Genomic DNA, 21,767 nt, shown 5'->3' on the forward strand with positions numbered 1-21,767 from the left:
TACCCAGTTGGCAGCTCCTAAGAACCCCTCCAGGGTCCCTTCCAGACCAATAGTCAGTTTTTGCAGTTTTTTCCAAAAATCTGGGGCTGATCCAGTGACAGATTTGTCTTTCAGAAACGTCTCAGTCTCCGGAGTGTTATGGGAGATAGCTATATATTTAATGAGAGCCTCCCTTAACCTTTCCAGGAAGGCCACCGGGATTTACCTTGTGTCTGTAAGATAGCGGCTAATTTAGAGTAATTTAAATGTTTAACCTTAGACCTCCTGACCAAATATAAAAAAAAAATTTTAAGATTTTTCTTCACAAACCTTTCACAACTTTCCTTTGCTTTTAGATTCTGACCTGAGCCTTTTTTTCCCTCAAACAACCCATCTCATTTAGGACAAAATTACTTTTTTTTTACTTTAACAAAAAATGTATTTCTATTCCTTATATATTTTTATACATCTACTGTTTTACATACAGAGTTGCCTTCCTTATTTTGATCAGTCTTAACTACATTTAGCAGAATTTTAACTCTTCGAAAACTTAGTCTCCAGTGAAAACTAAGTAGTAACCAATTGTGAACTGTTACATCAGAATTTCTTAGATGGCAAACTTATGAATCAGTTAAGCACAAAGCATGTTTTCCAACAGATCCAAATATCCTTAGTTTTCCTGCAACAAGTCAAAAGTACAAACCTACATCTAGTAATGAGCACTTTAGCCTCTTATCTCATTAGATACCCGATGAACTTAATGCCAATTTGTCATGCAAGCAAAAATGTGACGTTTTGGGTTACCAAAGACTGTTAAATCTATCTTAACAATTACCCATGAAAACTATGGGACAGACAAGGTTAACCATTACTTTAAGTCATCTTTTTGCCAACAAATTGGAACCGAGAGAAGATGAGCTTATTAGACCTTTAGTAAATCTAGGTAGGATAATTTATTTTTTATTTAATGTTGATAAACATTATCTATATCAAACCAACAAACTTAAATTAGCTTAAACCCTGAATACATTTTACCTGCGTCCATTTAAGACAGTTTGTTCCCCATGGTTAATTTTTACTGAAAGCACTGGTGGGAAAATCTGAAAAGGGTGGTCTTTGCTCCACAATGTCTCGGGTGGGAGGAGGAGCAGCGAGGAATGCAGGCTGCACCCCAGATGGTGCAGAAACAGGAAGGTGGGGGCGAGGAGGGAAGGCAGGAGAGGCGAGGTGCTGGCAGAAGGCAGAGAAAGAGAATTCCCAGTTTAAAATCTTGTCAGCTTAGACAGAGGAGCAGACTCCAGTTTTTTATTTTGTTTTGTTTTGTTCTCCACTAGTGGAATTAGGCAGTCCATGTCAGTCTGGAGAAGACAGGGAGCTTCCCTGAAACAAAGGGGGTTTCTGCAGCTCCTGGGGAATACTCCTTACAGTGCTTGATCTGAGGTAGACTAACCAGAGACAGTTGGTTCTGGGTATCCTAGTCATTGACCCAGGAAATGAATGAGAGAGGAGCCCCCACACCCCGTCATAGGGCGACTCCAATCCACTGCCCTACCTTCAGCGCCTTAGAGTTGTGACTTCTTTCTCATCCCTTGTGGAACTGCGAGGGCAACTCTGGGAGGTGATCAGGCCCCCCTTCTGCCTTTTAGATTTTTTTTATAGTTTATTTATTTTTGAGACAGAGACAGAGCATGAGAGGGGGAGGGGCAGAGAGAGAGGGAGACACAGAATCTGAAACAGGCTCCAGGCTCTGAGCTGTCAGCACAGAGCCCGATGCAGGGCTTGAACCCACTAACCATGAGATCTGACGTGAGCCAAAGTCAGCCCCTTAACTGACTGAGCCATCCAGGCGCCCCCCACCTCCTTTTTTTAAATTTGTTTTTTATAGCCGCTTCTGCCTTTTAGGAGCAAGGCTGCCAAAACGAGCCCGGACTCTTACCAGTCCAATGGGTAAGTTCCTGGGCCTCACGCGTGCCCTTGTGCTCACACGGTATCTTCACCTGGTGCTCCAGGATAGGTTGATCTCGTGTGAATCAAATGGTCCACAGGCGCCAGGAGAGGCTGCCTCTCCCGATGCTCTGCGGTTCGCATCCCCAGTGGCAAAGAAGGTGGAAACGCACTGTCTCTGAATCCCAGACATGAGCCCCCCACCCCCAAATGTAGCAGGATTCTCACACAGAGAGTCGTGACACTGAGGCTTTTCTTTCACTGAGGAAGCAAATGTATTCGTGCCCGAACAGCTCAGTTGGGTTCGTACCCAAAGAACTGAGCCCCCACAGTCCACGCGGTATCGTTTTTAAATATATTTTACTTCTTCTTTGTTTCCCATATATGGTAACATGCAGCCGATTAAGTGGTCTCACAGTACAAGGTCGTGAGGGATGTAGTCACATACTTGTATAGTCAGGTCGCCTTGAGGTTTTTGGGTTTTGTTTGTTTGTTAGTTTGTTTGCTTTCCTACCACAGCACAAGGATGCACCTTTGAATTAGTTCCATAAATGAGAGTACTTTAGGCCTTCTTTTTAGTCCTTTTTTGTGGACAATTCTTCTTCCTTCTTGTCACTGAATCATGAATATGAGACTATCTCTCCCATCCTTCTAAAGACAATTACAGTGCTAAGAAAAATTGGAGTTTCATACTATCCATGAAAATTTTGTTGCCTGATCTGGGTAAGGCTTAAGCAAATATTCATGGGAAAAAAGAGACCTAAGTTCCAAAACACAATATAACACATTTCATTTCCTGTCAGCGGACGGTTCAAATTGTGCCACTCAGATCTGATGGAAAGAAGTACTGTTTTTGCTATGCCTCAAGTTGGAAATGTTTATTTTCCATAATTTTTGAAATATAAAGCTCATGATTTGCCTCATATAATGAATAAGTTAGCTTGGCTCCTAACAGGGGATTGATATATTAATAACTTCAAGACAAGTTTTCAACAGCTCGTAAAGGGAAAAAAAAATCAAAGACAAAAAGTGACCGCAGAGTATTCAATTACTTTACATGTGGCCAGCTAGCCACCTAGCTTTCACTGTCAAAAGAATTCAGCTTCAAAAAAACACTTTCACAAATGAACCATTTGTACATGGTAACTTCCAAAGATCATCCTAATGGTTTCCTGCTGGTGAATATATTTTTTTAAATAACAAAAACAAAAGATCATTTATATTTTTAGTAATTGCCCTATCTTTTCTAAACTCGTGCCTCAACCAGGAAACGCAAAGTAGTTTTGGTTCCAAATAGTCTGAGTTTGGAAAATTGCTCAGAGAGCAATGTAAGTAGCAGGAAGAAAGAAAAAAAAGTTTTTGCCCAAACAGGCTTGTTTTCCATTCCTACAAAGGTCTGTATTGTATATTTGTTTGTTTTCTGATAAGAGCTCTTTGTTCTCATGCCGTGTTTATAATCTTTGTTCTCATGCCGTGTTTATAATTTTGGCATTAGAATCTCCAAAGACCCAGGTGTTTCTCCCAGGCTTTGTTACATACTCCTATGAAGTAATTTTAACAGTTATAAAATAAAAAGAGGATTAGTAGTCAATGTCCTTATTAAAACCTTCTTTTTCTCAATTCCTTTAAGAAATGAAGCAGAAAGGGGCACCAGGGTGGCTCAGTCAGTTAAGCAACTAACTCTTGATTTGGGCTTAGGTCATGATCTCACAGTCTGTGGGTTCAAGCCCAGTGTCAACTCTGCGCTGACGTCAGTGAAGGGCCTGCTTGGGATTCTCTCTCTGTCCCTCCCCCACAAAAAATAAATAGATAAACTTAAAAAAAAAGAAATAAAGTAGAAATATAAAGGAAAGTTGACTTTAGAGAATTTAGCAATTGGAACATTGATTCATTGTGGGCTCAAGTAAATTAGCTGGATAAAAGGCAACAGAAATTCATTCTCTGATATGTCTTTGTATATCTAACACTGGATGAATTGGACTCTATCACAAAGAGATCTGGAAAAATAAAAATTAGTGATTCTTATTGAGTCATCTTAAATTCTTTTTTCTGAGATCATACACTGAGGTCAGCAGCTGTTTAACATTATAGCAAAATATTTCTAAATGTGTTTATAAAGTGTTTAAAATAATAAAATATTTTACCAAATATATTTAATAGGGGGCCCCTGGGTGGCTCTGTCAGTTAAGCATCCAACTTCGGCTCAGGTCATGATCTCATGGTTCACAAGTTCCAGCCCCTTGATGACAGCTCAGAGCCTGGAACTTTCTTTGGATTCTGTGTCTCCCCCTTTCCCTGTCTCCCCACCCCACTCACACTCTGTCACTCTTTCTCTCTCTCAAAAATAAATAAAAACATTAAAACAATTCATTTTAAAAAGGAAAATAAGACTATGGCATTAATTTTCCCTCAGGTTAGCCCTCACTCAGCGGCAGATCTTTCAGAATCGAAAGTGAGTTTATCTGATTTCAGACAAACCTGTCCCAGCAGCTGCTACTCTGTTCCCTTCACTAGCGATGAGACTGGTGGGCTTACACATATGTATTGATAACCAGTGAGTACAAATAAATAAAAAGATCTTACCAGATTTGGGGTAGGTTGCGATCAGAAGGTCATCTGGTCGGGTCTCAAATGACTCCACCTGCCACCACTCCTCAGCAGTACCCCAGAAGATGGGGACACCTTGATGATCCACTAACTCCCTCCTGAAGATGTCCACCTTCTTGTCCATTTTTCAGAAACTAGATTCTAAACAAGAGGAAGCATGTTAAGAAGGCTTTGTTTCAATAGCAGTAATCAAAATAAGCTGATGTTTTATTAGATAATTCAGTATTTCTTTACTATTAATCTAGCAGCATTAGATCACATTACTGTGCCTTATGAATCAGTAAAAGAAGAAGAAGTATTATAAACACTTAGAAGGTCTTGAACAATTTATTTCATATATCATCAACACTGTTCACTGGAGTATTGAGGCAAAGATTTCTTTTTTTTTTTTAATGTTTTATTTATTTCTAGGAGAGAGACAGCGTGAGCAGGGGAGGGTCAGAGAGAGAGGGAGTCACAGACCGAAACAGGCTCCAGGCTCTGAGCTGGCAGTCAGCACAGAGCCCGACGCGGGGCTCAAACCCACGAACCGCGAGATCATGACCTAAGCGAAAGTCGGACGCTTAACCAACTAAGCCACCCAGGCGCCCCGAGGCAAAGATTTCTGGGATCGGTAATACAAGTGCTGGACTTCGGAGTAAGGGGACAGTAACCACAGCGCTGCCAATTCATCGCAGGAGGGATTTAAACAAGCCCCATAACTGCACTGAGTCTTCTTCTTCTTTATGTATTTTGAGAGAGAAAGAGGGAGAGAGAGGGCGAGTGGGGGAAGGACAGAGAGAGAGAGAGAGAGAGAGGAGGGAATCCTAATCCCAAGTAGTCAGCACAGAGCCTGATGCACAGCTCCCTCTCACCAACAGTGAGACTCTGACCTGAACTGGAAACAAGAGTCCGATGCTTAACTGACTGAGCCACCGGAGCACTCCAGGGCCTTCTTAACTGTAAACTGAAGAGTGGCCTTATGTAGTACTGCCCTCCTTTAAATTACTAGGTAAGACTGGCAAATGATTCCATCTAAGTTATATTTAACAGACCACAAGAATGAAAGTATGTATAAGAGGGAGGGCGGGGAAGAAGGAAATGACAATAAAAAGCTGTGTGAAAGACGCAAGCCTGGAATAGGTGTAGCATCGGAGAGACATTGCTCCGAGGTACTTTCTAACACCAGTGATGTCATGTATGGTTTTATGTTCTCAGCACGCTCTAATACAGGTAGTCTTATCTTTCTTCAGCTATCACATATAAGGGGAAGAGCTTGAAGTCCATCCTAAGCCCTACTTTGAAACTTGTTCTTTTCCCAATTTAGCATGAGCCAAAGTGGTTATTTTTCTTTGTTTAAAGTTCTAGAAAAACAGAGACTATCTGTTGGGTTTATCAGGCTTCCTGAGCCCTCTGGCAGCTGCTGAACTTCTCTTCAAGAATTAAAATCAGGTGTCTCTGGAGCCAACGGGTATAATTTAACCTGTTCCTTTTCTCATGTGCAATTTCTTGTCTTTTTTTCCTTTTCAAGTCCTCCCAGCTCCACCCCTACACTGCCTCATGCAAATACTTTTGATTTTAAAAGATTATAAACTTGAAGGATACAAAATCCATATACAAACCCTTTTGTGTTTCTATATGCTAACAAACTATCAAAAGCAAATTAAGAAGACAATCCACTTATAAGTGCATCAAAAATAATACAATATCTAGGAATATATTTAACCAAAGAGTTTAAAGAACTGTACACTGAAAACTGTAAGACTTAATGAAATAAATTTAAGAAGACAAATAAATGGAAAGATATTCTGTGTTCATGGACTGCAAAAGTTAACACTGTTATAGTGAACATACTACCCAGAGTAATCCCAGCTATGTTCTCCACTATATCAAAATATATCAAGGGGCGCCTAGGTGGCTCAGTTGGTTGAGAGTCCGACTTCGGCTCAAGTCATGATCTCATAGTTCATGGGTTCGAGCCCCGCATCAGGCTCTGTGCTGACAGCCAGGTCAGAGCCTGGAGCCTGTTTTGGATTCTGTGTCTCCCTCTCTCTCTCTGACCCTCCCATGCTCCTGCTGTCTCTCTCTCTCTCTCTCTCTCTCTCATAAATAAATAAAAACATTGAAAAATGTTTAAGAAAAAGAAAACAAAGTGTATCACAGAAAAACGGACAAAGTGTACAAGTTCCCACTTGGCTAGTTACCAGGTTTTGTTATTTTGTTACTTGTTTTATTTTGATTTTCACTAACTTTGTGCATACTAACATAGAGGACAGTGTTGTGAAAGCAAAATTAACTAATCAATTCAAAAATATTGATTGGCTATTATTGTTTAATATCTGGCACACGCTGGACTGGAGAATCTAAGGACTATAAAAACCTGTAGCTATCTTCGTGGTGCTTAGAAGTGAGTGGGAAAGTATGATACACCAAAGAAAGAAACAGTTGCCAGTAAATTGAAATTTTCATCATGACAAAGCAGAGATATATTCCATAAATAGAGGGAAACTGACAGAATCAAGCTGCTTAGAAATGTTTCCCCTGACCAATGAGCAAGGGCCAATTTGGAGAAGAGAACTTTCCAATCAGGAAAGAACAGGTGCAAAGGCCCTAAAATGGGAGAGAGAAGGCCTGTGAGGTTAGAGTGCCAATGAGGTGGAGTGTGTAAACACTTTGCCTAATTCTGTTGTAAGAAACTAAAGACTTCAGGATTTTTTCTGTGTAATTAAGCGTGTCTGGGGTATACTGGGTTTCTGGCTGTTCTCCACCAGAATAGGAGAATCCACTGACCCACCGTTTTGCACAGTGTCAACAATAGCTCTGTCCTACTATGAAAGGGTGGTAATATATTAGTGGTTCTGGGATTTCCTAAGCATCACAGGGGAAGAGTATATATTTAAAGATTAATATTATTATTATTTTAAATGTTTATTTTTGAGAGAAAGAGAGTAAGAACTGGGGAGGGGAAAAGAGAGAGGGGGACAGAGGATCCAAAGCAGGCTCTGTGCTAAGGGTAACTACATATTATTATTATCTTTATTATTATTTTGCTTTTACCAACAGTCTTAGGATTTATAAATACCCTAAAGTTCTAATACAATACAATAGATACTATTAAGTTGATTCTTGTGTTTGCTATACCTCAAAAGTAAATTTATGACAGCATTGGGTAATGATTTGATGGTATTGGTATTACCATATTTTCTGTCAATATTTGCTAATTTTAATGCCTGTGGAAAAAAAGCATTAGAAATGTAAAGTTTTAAAAGTTCCTAATTAGTCATTGTCCCACCCTGCCCCACCACCATTGCTAAATAACAAGTTCTGATTTTTTAAAAACTAGTATTTGCTGGGCAGTACTGGGTACCAAGTGCTATTTGTAGGCAAGGGCCAGGGCAGAGAAAATGCTATGTATTCACAATACCTTTACCACTTTCCAAGCACAGAGAGTATTTTTCAGTCTCCCTTGCAGTAAGATTTGGAGCATGTGACTACGTTTTGGCCACTGGGCTGTGGGTGATGTAAATCCTTTTTTTGACCCTCCAGTCCTTTCTTCCAGGGTCATGGAGCCCTTCTAATCTGTGTGTTCAGATGCTTAGATCTGCCAAGATTGAAGTGATCTTCCTCCCCTGCTTCAGACTATGACAGTGAAAAAGAATTCTTCATTATGTTAAGCCAGTGATATTTTGGTGGGGTTTGTTTGTTTTTGTTTTTGTTTTCTATAGTATAGTCTGTATTGTACTATTCAGCATATTGTGGATACTACAGGAAAATTCTCAGTGAAATACCTACTCTTAGGGAGTCAATGTGAGTTAGATAAAACGAGAATAGACATGCTATATGGAGATAAGTACCATGAAGAAAAATAGAACATGGTAAAGTGATAAGGAATGATGAATTAAGTAGTAACAGAAGAATGATAACTAGAATTCATACATAAAAGACAGATATGTGAGTATTCACACCTTAAATGTGATAAGCCTCAAATGTGGTGTTAGGATTCTTATCTACTCTGTAAACACCCTCTATATGTAACCTACATATACGAGTGTCAATATTACCAGCCTGACAAAGATTTACATATTCTGAACATTTCTATGAATGTCTTGACTGTTCCACAAATTCAAAACATTTAAATCCAGGGCCATTTCTTTCCTCCCAAATATGTTTCACCTACTGTGTTATCTAGGCCTTACCTTAACTATAAATCTTTTTAGAAAACTCTCTAGTAACAACATAAGAAAGCTCCTCTCTACTTGCTAAATGGGATGCTGCCCAACTCATAAATAATTCAATAAATTTGATCTTAAAATTTACTCAATTGAACTTTGATTCTTAACCAATCTGGTGGTAGTATTGGGATCCAAAGTGAACTTCTTAATTTTTTTAGGTTTTAGGTATAGTTTTTTATTTTTTTTCCATGTTTATTTATTTATTTTGAGAGAAAGAGAGAGACAGAACATGAGCAGGGGAGGAGAAGAGGGAGAGGGAAAGAGAGAATCCAAAGCAGGCTCCACACTGTTAGTGCAGAGCCTGATGTGGAGCTCAAACCCATGAACCATGAGATCATGACATAAGCAGAAATCAAGAGTCAGATAGATGCTTAACTGACTGAGCCACCCAGGCTCCCCATGGGATCCAACATTAACTTCTGATGGCACTCAGGAGCAACAAGAAACACAGGTACGGTGCCCCAGGAACCCGTTGAGTCCATTGTTTTTCTGGCCCTTTCTGAGAGCTCTTGGTAAGTCTTGGTTTCGGCTCTGTTCTTCTTGCATTCAAGCTACTGATCTCATTGGCTTTCTGACAGGAGGCTCTAAAGGAGCAGAACACCCATCCTTAGCCCTTGGTTCAGTCCACAAGTCCATGTTGGAATAATGCTTTCCCCAGTTCCAGTCCAAAGTCCTTATTTACTAGAATTTGCTGGTTTAAGCCTTTCCAAATTTCTTGTCCAAGGTCTCCCTGAATGGCACCTGCTGGGTGAGTTCACATTGGGGTTTGCTGGTGTCATGGGGTTGTCTCTTGGCCAGTCCACAGTGACATCTTTTGGTTACTGCAGGTGTGTTAAAGTGTACATTTTTTTGTTTTGTTTTATGTAAATAAAGGTTACTGCTAGCAGGGAATCTCAGAGGTGCAAATGCTGCAAAAATTAGTGGGCATAGGTTGAGCACTTCAGAGCTGTTAGAGCACCTACCGCCTAACTCAAAGTCTCTGTGTGAGAATAAATTTGTCACAGAATGAGTTAGATTGACACTAGGTCACCCACTTACCTCAAGAAAATTCCCATGCAATGAGGCACACTGTAAAACACCTCACTAAATCCCAACCCCTTGGCAAGTTCTTCTTAAGTATTAGTTTGGCCCCAAGAAACCCAAAACTCTAGCTAAAAGAAATGGGATCTTCTATCTAGAGAGTTGAATGTGCTTCCTTTCAGTTCACCTGCTTACTTTATGTCTAAGAACTATATTCTCAGAATGTTCCAGATGTCTAGCAAAATGGAAAAAATGTTACGAAGGCCAACGTGGAAATACAGTGGCCATATGAGGATCATTCTGATCAGATATGATGATTTAAGAAGCACACTTGAAAGTAAGGGTTCCCAAATTAAACAGAATGGAATACCTCTTTTAATTGGCAAAGTTAAAAGCCTCCAAAAGGCTTCAAAAGTTCAAAAATAGTTTTGTTAAAGGATTACAAAAGCCTAACAAAAAATTGGAAAAATTGGAAAATTGGAAAACTTTCCCTGTTCCTAGGGCTTCTGAGTCCCAGTCCTGGGTTTCTAGTCCTCCCTCATCCTGTGGGGACCTTCCATGACCTTCCAGGTGCTTCACCTGAGGTTGAGTGTTGCTACTTTCAATGCCCTCGGCTGGTCGCTGAGCACCCTGCACTCTGCTTGCTGAAGGTAGGAGACAATGTGACTTGGAGGCTTGGCTGGACTCACCAGCCTGGACGTTCCCACCAGCCCGGACGTTCCCACCAGCCCCTGGTGCCTGGTTGTGGCTATAGCCACAGATTAAAAACCTTGTTTCCCAGAAAAAACAAAAACAAAATGAAACAGAACAAAAAGCTTCCCTCTTTTATCTCTAAAGGCTTGTAAAGTATTGGCCTTAAGAAATTAAAGTACTTCTTGGAAAAACTTCAGTTCTTTCTCTGATTTTTGAAGTTATACATCTTATCATGCATTTAAAATGTAAACAGCCCATAATCATCTGAGACTGAAAGAGCAAAAAAGAGAGAGAGAGAGAGAGAGAGAAAGAGGCATTTTTAAAATCCAGACTGCTAAAGGGCTTTTGTGACTGAATTCTACCACAATCTCCATAAGATTAATTCTAGGGACAAATACAAATCTTAAAACGTTTTTCCACAAAGACCCACATGTCCATCAACTGATGCATAGATTAAGAAGATGTGGTATATGGGGCGCCTGGGTGGCTTAGTCGGTTAAGCATCCGACTTTCGCTTGGGTCATGATCTCGCGGTTCATGGGTTCGAGCCCCGCGTCGGGCTCTGTGCTGACTGCCAGCTCAGAGTCTGGAGCCTGTTTCAGAGTCTGTGATTCCCTCTCTCTCTGACCCTTCCCTGCTCACGCTGTCTTTCTCTCTCCTAGAAATAAATAAAAACATTTAAAAAAATTAAAAAAAAAAGATGTGGTATATGCATACAATGAAATACTACTTGACAATGAAAAAGAATGAAATCTTGTGATTTGAAACAACAAGGATGGAACTAGAGTGTATTATGCTAAATGATATGTCAGAAAAAGACAGGTAGCATGTGATTTCAGTGATATGTGGATTTAAGAAACAAAATAGGTGAACATAGAAGAAGGGAAGGAAAAATAAAATAAAAACAGAGAGGGGGCAAACCATAAGAGGCTCCGAAATACAAACTGAGAGTTTCTGGGGGTGGGGATGGGCTAAGTGGGTGAACAGCATTAAGGAGAGCACTTTTCAGGATGAGCACTAGGTGTCAAATGTAAGACATGAATTACTGGTTCTACTCCTAAAGCCAAGACTACACTGTATGTGAACTATGTCGAAAATAAAAAAAAAATTAAGGTCTACATGTCTGTGTATTTGGGTGATGTCCATGTGTATATGTTGTAAATATGCGATATTTTTCTACCTCTGGATGGTATTGCTAAAATTAATTTCTGAAAGAGTTCTATTTAGTTGGTATGAAGACAAGTGCTTATAAGGATTTGTCCTTCTATCCCTGTCAGAAAGATAGAAACTAACCTACATGTTTTTTTAAGTTCACATGATCTGGTGAAATATTTGATATAAAAGTCAGTTTAATGTTGATGTTTTGATTAAAACAGACATGCCTCTAGAGGTTTCAGCATTAAATATAAAACTTTCATTCTACCTGGGTTTACTAGTGAAATAAGTTCATATTGTTTCTTACAAGCTGTCAACTACACAAAAAGAATAGACTAGAATAATGACTGACTTTGTGAAGTTTTTGTAGGTAATCCAAATATAATTATTAATTTTTAAATGTTTATTTGTTTTTGAGAGAGAGAGAGAGACACACAGCATGAGTGGGGGAGGGGCAGAGAGCAAGGAAACAGAATGGGAAGCAGGTTCCAGGTTCTGAGCCGTCAGCACAGAGCCCTACTAGGGGCTCGAACCCACAAGCCCTGAGATCATGACCTGAGCTGAAGTCGGACGTTTAACCAACTGAGCCATCCAGTCACCCCCTTTAAAAAATTTTTTTAAATCAAATATAATTACTAAGAAAAAGTAAATTAGGAGTGCCTGGGTGGCTCAGTCAGTTAAGCATCTGACTTCAGCTTAGGTCATGATCTCAGGGTTCATGGATTCGAGTCCCGCATCAGGCTCTGTGCTGACAGCCAGCTCAGAGCCTGGAGCCTGTCTTCAGATTCTGTGTCTCCCTCTCTCTCTGATCCTCCCCTGCTCACGCTGTCTCTCTCTCTCTCAAAAAAAAAAAAAGAAAAAACATTAAAAAAAGAAAAAGTAATTAAATAGATGTAAGCAAAATGTCTCTTGAAATATAACTTCCTCTGAAAGACAATTGCAAGCCCTAGGAAACTACTCAATATTCTTCACACTGATAAAAGTCAATGTTAATCCATGTTAACCTGAACAAAACAATTGGCTTTCATGTCTATTAATGAATTAAAATAATGAAATATTGTACCTAAGGATATGACGTGCTTTAATCATGAAAAAGTTAATATTAAAATCACAATAATCAATACATTATTCTCCTAGAAAGTGATGATATATTGATATTCAACAGATTCTTTTTTTAAAAATGCTTATTTTGAGACAGAGGAAGCAGAAGAGATGGAAAGGGGGCAGGGGAGAGAATCTCAAACAGGCTCCATGCTCAACATGGAGCCCAACATGGGGCTGGAACTCAGCAACTGTGAGATCATGACCTGAGCAGAAATCAAGAGTTGCACGCTTAACTGACGGAGCCACCCAGGCACCCTGATATTCAATAGACCTAAGTGGGACAGATTTTATGAACTCCTTTTTAAATGTGTAAAGACTAAACTATTTTCACAATAGAAATGCCATATCTGTGGGGCTTTTCAAAGTACTACATTGGGAACCTGAGGTGAGGCAGTTGAGCTCTTTCACAAACCAACTGTATGACCCAAAGGTACTCACCTCCTATTTCTGAGCCAGGTTTTAACTGTCTAAAAAATATGAGAAATGCACAAAATGGTCACTCCGGTTTGTTTCACCTCTAACATTCTACAATTCTAAGTAAAATGAATATTCTCTGGCTACCAACTATATGTTTTAGGTCATAACAATAGAAACAAAAAAGGAAGATGTTTAACAGAACACTCCTCTATTGCTGAAAGATTCTGTTAAGATACTACTAATTAAAATGCTGCTTTGCTTTTATCAAACTTCAAAGCATACATTGATAAAAGCTTCTTATTTATAAAATCTCAAAAATAATACAAATAGTATTCTGCATGTTTTACATGACTTTTGACAGTTTATGTCAAATTATGTGCCTTTTTGAGTGTTGTTTTTTGTTTGTTTGCTGTGTACATAGAAATGAGCCCATGTTCTTTTCCCACACACTGTATCTTATAAATGATCTTCATTTATATTATCAAACTTAATTGGCTAAGATAGCATGGATTAACATCAAGGCATAATATGTTAATATATGAAGAATATTAATATGTATCTCCACTTGACTTAATAATAGCTTTGAAATTGATATTATCATTGGAACTTTTCAGAGTTTATGCAACGTGCCCTGTAACACAAAACTTCTAAATGGTAAAATCAGATTTCAAATTCTGGGAATTAACTCATCCAGTGGTGAAAACTCTCAGCTTTGTTGCTGGAAAGGCCACTGTTAGAAAAATTTAGAACTTACCAAATATGTAGTTTTGAGCAAGTGAGCTTTTTTTGAGCATAGAATTCTTCATCTGACCAGATAGTGTCCATTTCATAGAATCATTGTCATTGTGTTATTGTGATTGTTTTAATCTCATAAATGAAATTAACTGGAATTTAAATAAAAGCTTGAAAAAAATCTCATAAATGAAATAATTTAATGTGTATGAAAATGCATCATGCTACTGGGTGTTCTATGTAAATGATAAATGACCAAATTCTACTCCTGAAACCAATTCTACACTATCGGCAAACTAACTTGAATTTAAGTAAAAACTTGGAACAAAAGAAAAGAAAAATAAAATGTAGCACACTGTCTGGCCTGTATTTCTAAAAGTGTTATATTGTCACCATTTATACCATCATAATCTCACAATTCATGCTTTTTAAAAATTTCAACACTGGCTCAAATCAGAAAAAAAATACATCCTCTTTCATCTAGAGAACTATTCTTCATCTTTGACTCAGTCTCACAAAAAGAGATAATATGTTTCAGTTTTTATATTTATTCTCTGCTAAGCAGAGATTAATATATAAAGACACATATAATCTATCTTTTAAAAAATGTTTATATATTTAATTTTGAGAGAGTGAGAGAGAGAGAGCACTTGAGCTGGGGAGGGGCAGGGAGAAAGAGAGAGAGAGAGAGAGAGAGAGAGAGCACCCCAAGCAGTCTCCATGCTGTCAGCACAGAACCTGATGTGGAGCTCCTACTCAAACTGTGAGATCGTGACCTGAGCTGAAACCAAAAGTTAGATTGTTAACTGACTGAGGTGCCCCTGTAATCTGTCTTGAGCAAGACATTAGCCTTAAAAGTGTTTAACAATTTTAGCATGTAAGTGGAGATAATTGCAGTTACCTGACTACTCCATCTCATACAGATATTCCCAAGTTAAATGTACCCTATTATTTGATACCCTCAAGCAATTCTTTGTACATAGTCAAGAAGTACTGGATGCCATTTGCTACTAGGCACTCTTGTATTGTCAAGGTCTTTTAAAGTAAGTATTTGATGGTCAAGAGTTAATTATACTCTTCATTTGGCATCCCCAGGGCCTAATAAAATCCAGAAAACAGCTCTCTAGTACCACAGCTATGGAAGAGGTTGGTGAGATCATCATTTTTGTTCTTGGAAGCTTTCTAATAAGGCCTGCTTGTTTGTAAGTCTGAATGAAATGCATTTAGGAATAGGATAACAAGCATGTATCTTCACTGAAAATAGAATTGTGTATGTGTGTGTTTGTATGTGGGTTCTTTTTTCTTCAACTGGATTTTGTCTTTCTTTCTTTAAAATTTGTTTTTTCTGTCACCATGGTGCTGTATGATTTTACCTGAAAAGAAGAGCTTTGGATTTCTCCTGCATAGAAATAGGCAATATTCAGCAGAGTTGATTAGAAGGTTGAGTAAACGTTTCCTGTTTTGTAAGATCAAAAGTAGGCAAAGGCAGATGGAAGAAGGTGGAGAAATAAACTTTTACGGAGCACTTACAATGCATTGGAGCCAGTTTTCAAAAGGCCGTTTCAAGTGTGATTTTAAATAATTTATGTAAATTTTCTTTGCTAGTTGTCCACATCTATAAAACGGGAATTATTTTATGTCACATCACATTGGATAATTGTGAGAATTAAATGAATAAAGTACTTGGAACAATGCTCAACACAGAGTAAAGATCAATAATATATTAACCGTAATAATAGTAATAATAATAATAATAATGATATACCTTTCTAGCAACATATGAGATAGATATTATTTATTCCTATCTTCCAGAAAAGGAAACTGAGGCTTGGAGATGTTATTAGCAATTCTCAAAGTCAAACACATGTACATAGTGAAATAAAGAATCATAACCCCAGGAAGTATTTCTCTGACATCAGCCACAGTAACATTTTTCTGGATATGGTTCCTTAGAGAAGGGAAATAAATGCAAATATAAACTATTGGGACAACATCAAAATAAAAAGCTTTTGCTCAGCAAAGGAAACCATTAACAAAACAAAAAGACAACCTGCAGAATGGGAGAAGATATTTGTAAATGATATATTCAATAAGGGATCAATATCCAAAATATATAATTTATACAACTTAATACCTAAAAAACAAACCAGCCATTTAAAAAATGGGCAGAGGACCTGAATGTTTTCCAAAGAAGACATACAGATGTCCAACAGACACATGAAAAGATGCTCAGCCTCACTAATCATCAGGGAAATGCAAATCAAAACCACAAGAGGTATTACTTTACACCAGTTAGAATGGCTAATGTCAAAATGACAAGAAACAACAAGTGTTGGTGAGAATGTGGAGAAAAAGGAACCTTGTGCACTGTTGGTGGGAATGTAAATTAGTGCAGCCATTGTGGAAAACCATATGGAGTTTCCTAAAAAAAATAAAAATGATCCAATAATTCCACTACTGGATATTTTACCAAAGAAAATGAAAGCACTAATTGGAAAAGACATTTACTCAACCCCTCATGTGTTTATTGCAACATTATTTACAAAGGCCAAGATATGGAAGCAACCTGTGTCTATCAATAGAAAATGGGATATTACTGGGGCACCTGGGTGGCTCAGTTGGTTAAGTGGCCAACTTCAGCTCAGGTCATGGTCTCATAGTCCATGAGTTCTAGCCCCTTTTCGGGCTCTGTGCTGACAGCTCAGAGTCTGGAGTTGCTTTGGATTCTGCACCTCCCTCTTCCTCTCTGCCCCTCCTCTGCTCATGCTGTGTCTTTCTGTCTTTCAAAGATAAACATTAAAAAATAAAAAAAAAAAGAAAATGGAATATTTCTCAGCCATAAAATAGGATGAGATTATGACATTTAAGACAATATGGATGGATCTACAGTGTTCTGTGCTAAGTGAAAGAAGTCAGAGAAAGACAAATATCATGTGATTCTACTCAAAAGTGGAATCTAAAATAAAAAAGAAGAAACAAACAGAAAGCAGAATCAGATCTATAAATACAGAGAACAAACTGATGGTTGCTGGAGGGGAGAGAAGTGCACGACTGGACAAAACAGTGAAGGGGAGGGCAAGATAAAGGCTCATAGTTTTGTAATGTATATATCATGTTGTTGTTGAAAATATCCTCTGCATACTCTGAGCCATCATGAAACACTTAATGAGTCATGTGGCCCCAAACGAATTTCTTTTTTAACACATAAGACACCTATTTTAGTGTATCTGGAAATTTAGGTATCATATGATCGTACAGGGCTTCAACTATATTATCCCCATTTTCAGTTGGCGATATAGAGATTTTTAAAGCTCTGTATAGCTTTATTCATGTTGATAGCTAACAAAGCTATTTCAATGTTTAAAATAAAAATATAATTTTGGAACGTTTTCATAATATTGGCTTCTAATTTTCATATGTTGAAGAAAAACTTTGTATCTTTCTTTTTTAAAAATGTGATTGTAAACATTTATCCATTGAAAAAATCTGTATTGACTGGTCATAAGCATTAGCCCAAATAAATTAATCTGACTTATTAACTTAAAATATTTGGATTTAAAGGTTATTAAACTCTTTTCATCTGTTGTTAAAATATAATACTAAATATTCTCATTACTACAATAAGCATTTAATGATATCAAGTGACTCTTCATTTATTAAGACTTTTTGTACTAATGTGGGATTTTTAGAATATTGCTTAAATAATAAATCCAAGGTAAAAGTCAAAGGGATACAGAAGAGACCATTCTGAAGTAGTTTTTCATTAAAGTGATGATAGGAGGATGCACATGAAAAAATATATAATGTAGCTTAAATCTTATTTCAAAACCTTTAGGAAAGTAATAAAATTGTAGAAATTGAAGAACACATCACCATAATGGTTCTATAAAGATAAAAAAGATCATATTTGTATTGTAGTGAAAAACATGCCATATAGTCAAATTATTTTTGTAAAAGGAAATAAAGCAGTCATCAATGGAAAATGCATTGTCTAACATCTATACAATACAATTCTTTGGGAGTTTCAAAAAATACACAAAAGCAGACTTGTATCTTTACTGAGATCTGATTTTCATATTCTTACACAAAGATTTTTAAAGAATTCAACCTAGTAGTGGACCGTGCAAAAATATTTCTTTAAGCTTAACAGAAATACTGAGGTGGCAGACAAATAGCCTTTAAAATTAGTTTTAGCTTAAAAAAAATTAGTTTTAGCTTTACAGAGCTAAAGTTAGTAAGGCAGACTACCTCAACACAATTTTAAATACAAAAAAGAATCCTGTGAATTTATGACAGAAAATCTGGATCTAAGAATTCACAGATAGTTCCCATTTTATAGCAAAACATCCATACTAGAATTTTCCATGCCTCATGCTCTAATTTTTTGGTTGTTAAATTTAGTTTTTATACAAAATAGGGACACTTTAAAGACAGAGTTGATAAATCACTTACCAGGTGCCTGCCTTGAGGATCTGGAGGCCCAGATTTTGTTTCTACAGAAATTAGTTACTGGAAATTTCCCTCTGTATATTGTTCAGTCAACCAAGATAATTTGTCTTATGCATTACAAAGGCAAAAGATAGTCTATAGAGCTGTATGAGGCTGACGATTAGCTGTACAAAGTCCATGTATTATTGATTAAAGTAGTAAATGCTGAAGGGAAGGTTTTTTGTTGTTACCTGTGGTGGTAGATAGGTGGAAACAAAGAGCCCATGGAAATCCATGGGATCTGGAATGAACACTGTCCAATAATTATGTGCAGTAAATGGAGGCCCTTTCGCTTTTAATTTCAACTATAAAAACAAAAACAGATGCCGTTTCATGGCTCCAGTGCTCCTATTAGAAACTGTCACTTAAAGGTGATTTATCCGCACCTCTAGAACTGCATGGGCAAATTAGACCAGCAGGAACATGTTCCCTGTGTTAGAGCAAAGGGAAAAGAACATGAAGCCAAGAAAAGTTGGAATATATTCTGTTCCATAAATGAGACGTTTACCATCCAGAGCCTGATCTATAACATCACTTTTGATCTATATCATCTGACAATAGTGGTGACTGTGGTAACAAATTCTGTTTCAAAATAGGAAAAACTGGGTTGAAACTCTTGTCATTTTCCATATGATCACAATATTATACATGACATGCTTCCTTTTTGTTTTTAGTCTTGAAATCATGTTGTTGACAAAGGCAAAGTTATTTAAATCTGTGAGTTTATCAAGCTGTACAGAAATGGAATTTGAAGTTGCAACCTCTCATTCAACAAAATATAAAGATGTTTTTTAAGTATATTTATTTAGTTTTGCGAGAGACAGAGAGAGAGAGAGAGGAAGGGAGGAAGAGGAAGCACAAGCAAAGAAGGGGCAGAGGGAGACTGTGAGAGAGAGAATCCCAGGCAGGCTCCACACTGTCAGTGCAAAGCCCAACATGGGACTTGAAACCATGAACCATGACATCATGACCTGAGCTGATATCAAGAGTCAAATGCTTACCTGACAGAGCCACTCTGGTGCCCCAAGATGTAATTTTTTATATTATCTTCCTTTGTGAACATACAACGGTTCCTTGGACTCCAGTGGGAAAATCTTGATTAAGATTTTATCTTGTAGTGTTTCAGGGAAGAAACTAAGAAATAACCTGAAGGTCACGCTGCTACAAACTTACAGGAAGGCTCACATCTGGAGAAAATTAGATACCACTTATAGATTAGTCTGAAAAACAGGGGAAAATATTTCTAGTTTGCCTCCCCATAGGCCTAGCAGCTAGAAAATGATGCTCAGAGGGCTCTTCTCATGCCTCCAGTTCTGTCCCTTGGATGAGACTGGAGATTTACGTTCCAGAAAAATTGCAATTTATAGATTCAGAATTTAGTGTTACTAGATATAGCTGTGGAAAACGTGTCATTAATGAAAACAAGGGAATTCAGGGATGAGACCTTAGGTTAGTTTGATTGAAGGATGCAGCCCACTTAATTTGACCTCATGAAAAAGATCCTGGGAAATAATAAGCTTAACTTTATTCTCATCCTTCCCTCAGATCTTCTGCCAAAAAGAACCCAGAGGGCCCCAAATCCTGTTAATGTAATCCATACACTTCAAAATCCTGTTAATGTAATCCATACACTTCAGCCTCCCAAGGCTAAAAACAGATGGAATCTGGAGGGGTAAATTAAAGGTATCCAACATAGTAAACTTGTCCCATTATTCAAAGGGTCTACTTTCCCAAACCCTAATTATTATTAGTCTGAAAAGCATTGTCAATTTCATTTCTGAAACAGTATTTTAAATATTCTTTTCTGTAGGGATACTTTTTATAAATAACTATTGTTTAGAAATAAATTTTAAAAATTTGCATGACCTTGTGAGTGCACCCACACACACATATATGAGAGAGAAAGATAGAGAGAGACATGCTTTAGTCTGAAGATGAATTATATATAGAATGAGATTATAAGTGTTTGAGGGATGGCAGTAACACATCTGTGGCTTTCATCAATACTACCCTGATCAGACAAGACTGAACCTTAGGGCAAGAGACCTCAAAACATAAATCTCTACTTTCTTATAACTATGTTAATGTGTATGTAATATGTACTCGGAATGATTATTAAGGTATAGATCAGTTTGATGTTTTTGCCACTGTCCAGGAGTCATCAACAATTCTGACACTTCAGCCCAAACATTGGGACTCTCACAGTCCTTCATGTGAGTACTATGTGATGAATTTGGCATTTTCACCAGATGAGAATGAATAACTGACTGAGTTTTAGGTTATGGCTGGGGGTTAAAAGCAAAACTGGGAAGCGCTTGAGCTCTTCATAATATAATTTTTCCTGCAGCATATCAAATCAATGCCAACAGTTTTGATAATAAAAGGCTGTAAAAAGGTGAGAGAAGGCCATGGTAGTTGATTATATTAATGTGGGCAAATACTCACTGTCCTGTATATTGCATTTGAAAGGCATATACTTTCCTGCCTAATGACTTTGGACTGAGGCCATGATCTCTGACCAATTACATGGGAACAGAAGCGAGAACACACCAATGGTGCTTTAAGAGACGTATTTTACCATGGATCTCTTGGGTTTTTGGGGGGGTTTTTTGTTTTTTCTTTTCTTTTCTTTTCTTTTCTTTTCTTTTCTTTTCTTTTCTTTTCTTTTCTTTTCTTTTTTTTTTCCCTACCCTGAGAATGAATATGTCCCATAAAGGAATTGCTCCTTCAGCTTGGGCCCCAAAATGAAAAACACATGTGTTAAAGTCTCAGCCTGTCTAAAGCGAGGAACCATGTGGTGCCCTAAAAGCAACACGAACAAGGAATAACCCTTTGTTGTAGCTAACAAGAAGTTTGAGATTGTTTCATTTCTTAGTAAAGCTGATTAAGACAATCTCTTCTTATAAAACTTCCCTAGAGTGGCCGAGTTGATTTCCTGATTTGGATAGTTGTGATTATGCAGGAAGATGCCCTTATTTGGGGGAAATACTTGTTGGTATATTTAAAAGTGATTATATCTACAGCTTCATCTCAGATAGTTTAGAAAAAGAATAATGATAATGAATGTGTGTGTGTGTGTGTGTGTGTGTGTGTGTGTGTGTGTATACACAGAGAGAGTGAGAGAGAGAACAAATGTGGTGAAATACTAACTGAGAAACATGCATGAAGAAGATAAGGATATTTTGCCCTGCTTTTTTAATTTTTCTAAATTTGAAACTATATAATAATTACATTATATAATTTATTAAATTATTATAAAAAGAAGTAAGGATAAATTAGAAATAAGCCATTTAAAAATGTTTGAAACATCTCAATCCCTGGAAATTAATTAAATGACTTCAACTTCTAGTTTCCTTAGGAGTACGGTAGAATTAAAGGAATGCTTTTCTTTGGAGGAAGACAACATTCTCACTGTTT

General features: G+C 37.5%; 1 protein-coding gene across 1 annotated transcript in view; it reads right to left on the reverse strand.

Moving 5' to 3' along the window:
• LOC144219984 (sulfotransferase 1 family member D1-like) overlaps positions 1–18,336 on the reverse strand; it is a 35,831-nt gene extending 17,495 nt beyond the window's left edge. The window contains exons 1-2 of the mRNA XM_077750096.1: positions 18,315–18,336; positions 4,507–4,671 (exon numbers count right to left, since the gene is read on the reverse strand). Of these exons, the coding sequence (XP_077606222.1) occupies positions 4,507–4,654 (148 nt within the window). The 5' untranslated portion in view covers positions 4,655–4,671; positions 18,315–18,336. The remainder of the gene's footprint in view (positions 1–4,506; positions 4,672–18,314) is intronic.
• Positions 18,337–21,767: the final 3,431 nt, after the last annotated feature.

Source organism: Crocuta crocuta, unplaced genomic scaffold (assembly GCF_008692635.1).
Source record: "Crocuta crocuta isolate KB4526 unplaced genomic scaffold, BGI_CrCroc_1.0 scaffold1, whole genome shotgun sequence".
Taxonomy (NCBI): domain Eukaryota; kingdom Metazoa; phylum Chordata; class Mammalia; order Carnivora; family Hyaenidae; genus Crocuta; species Crocuta crocuta.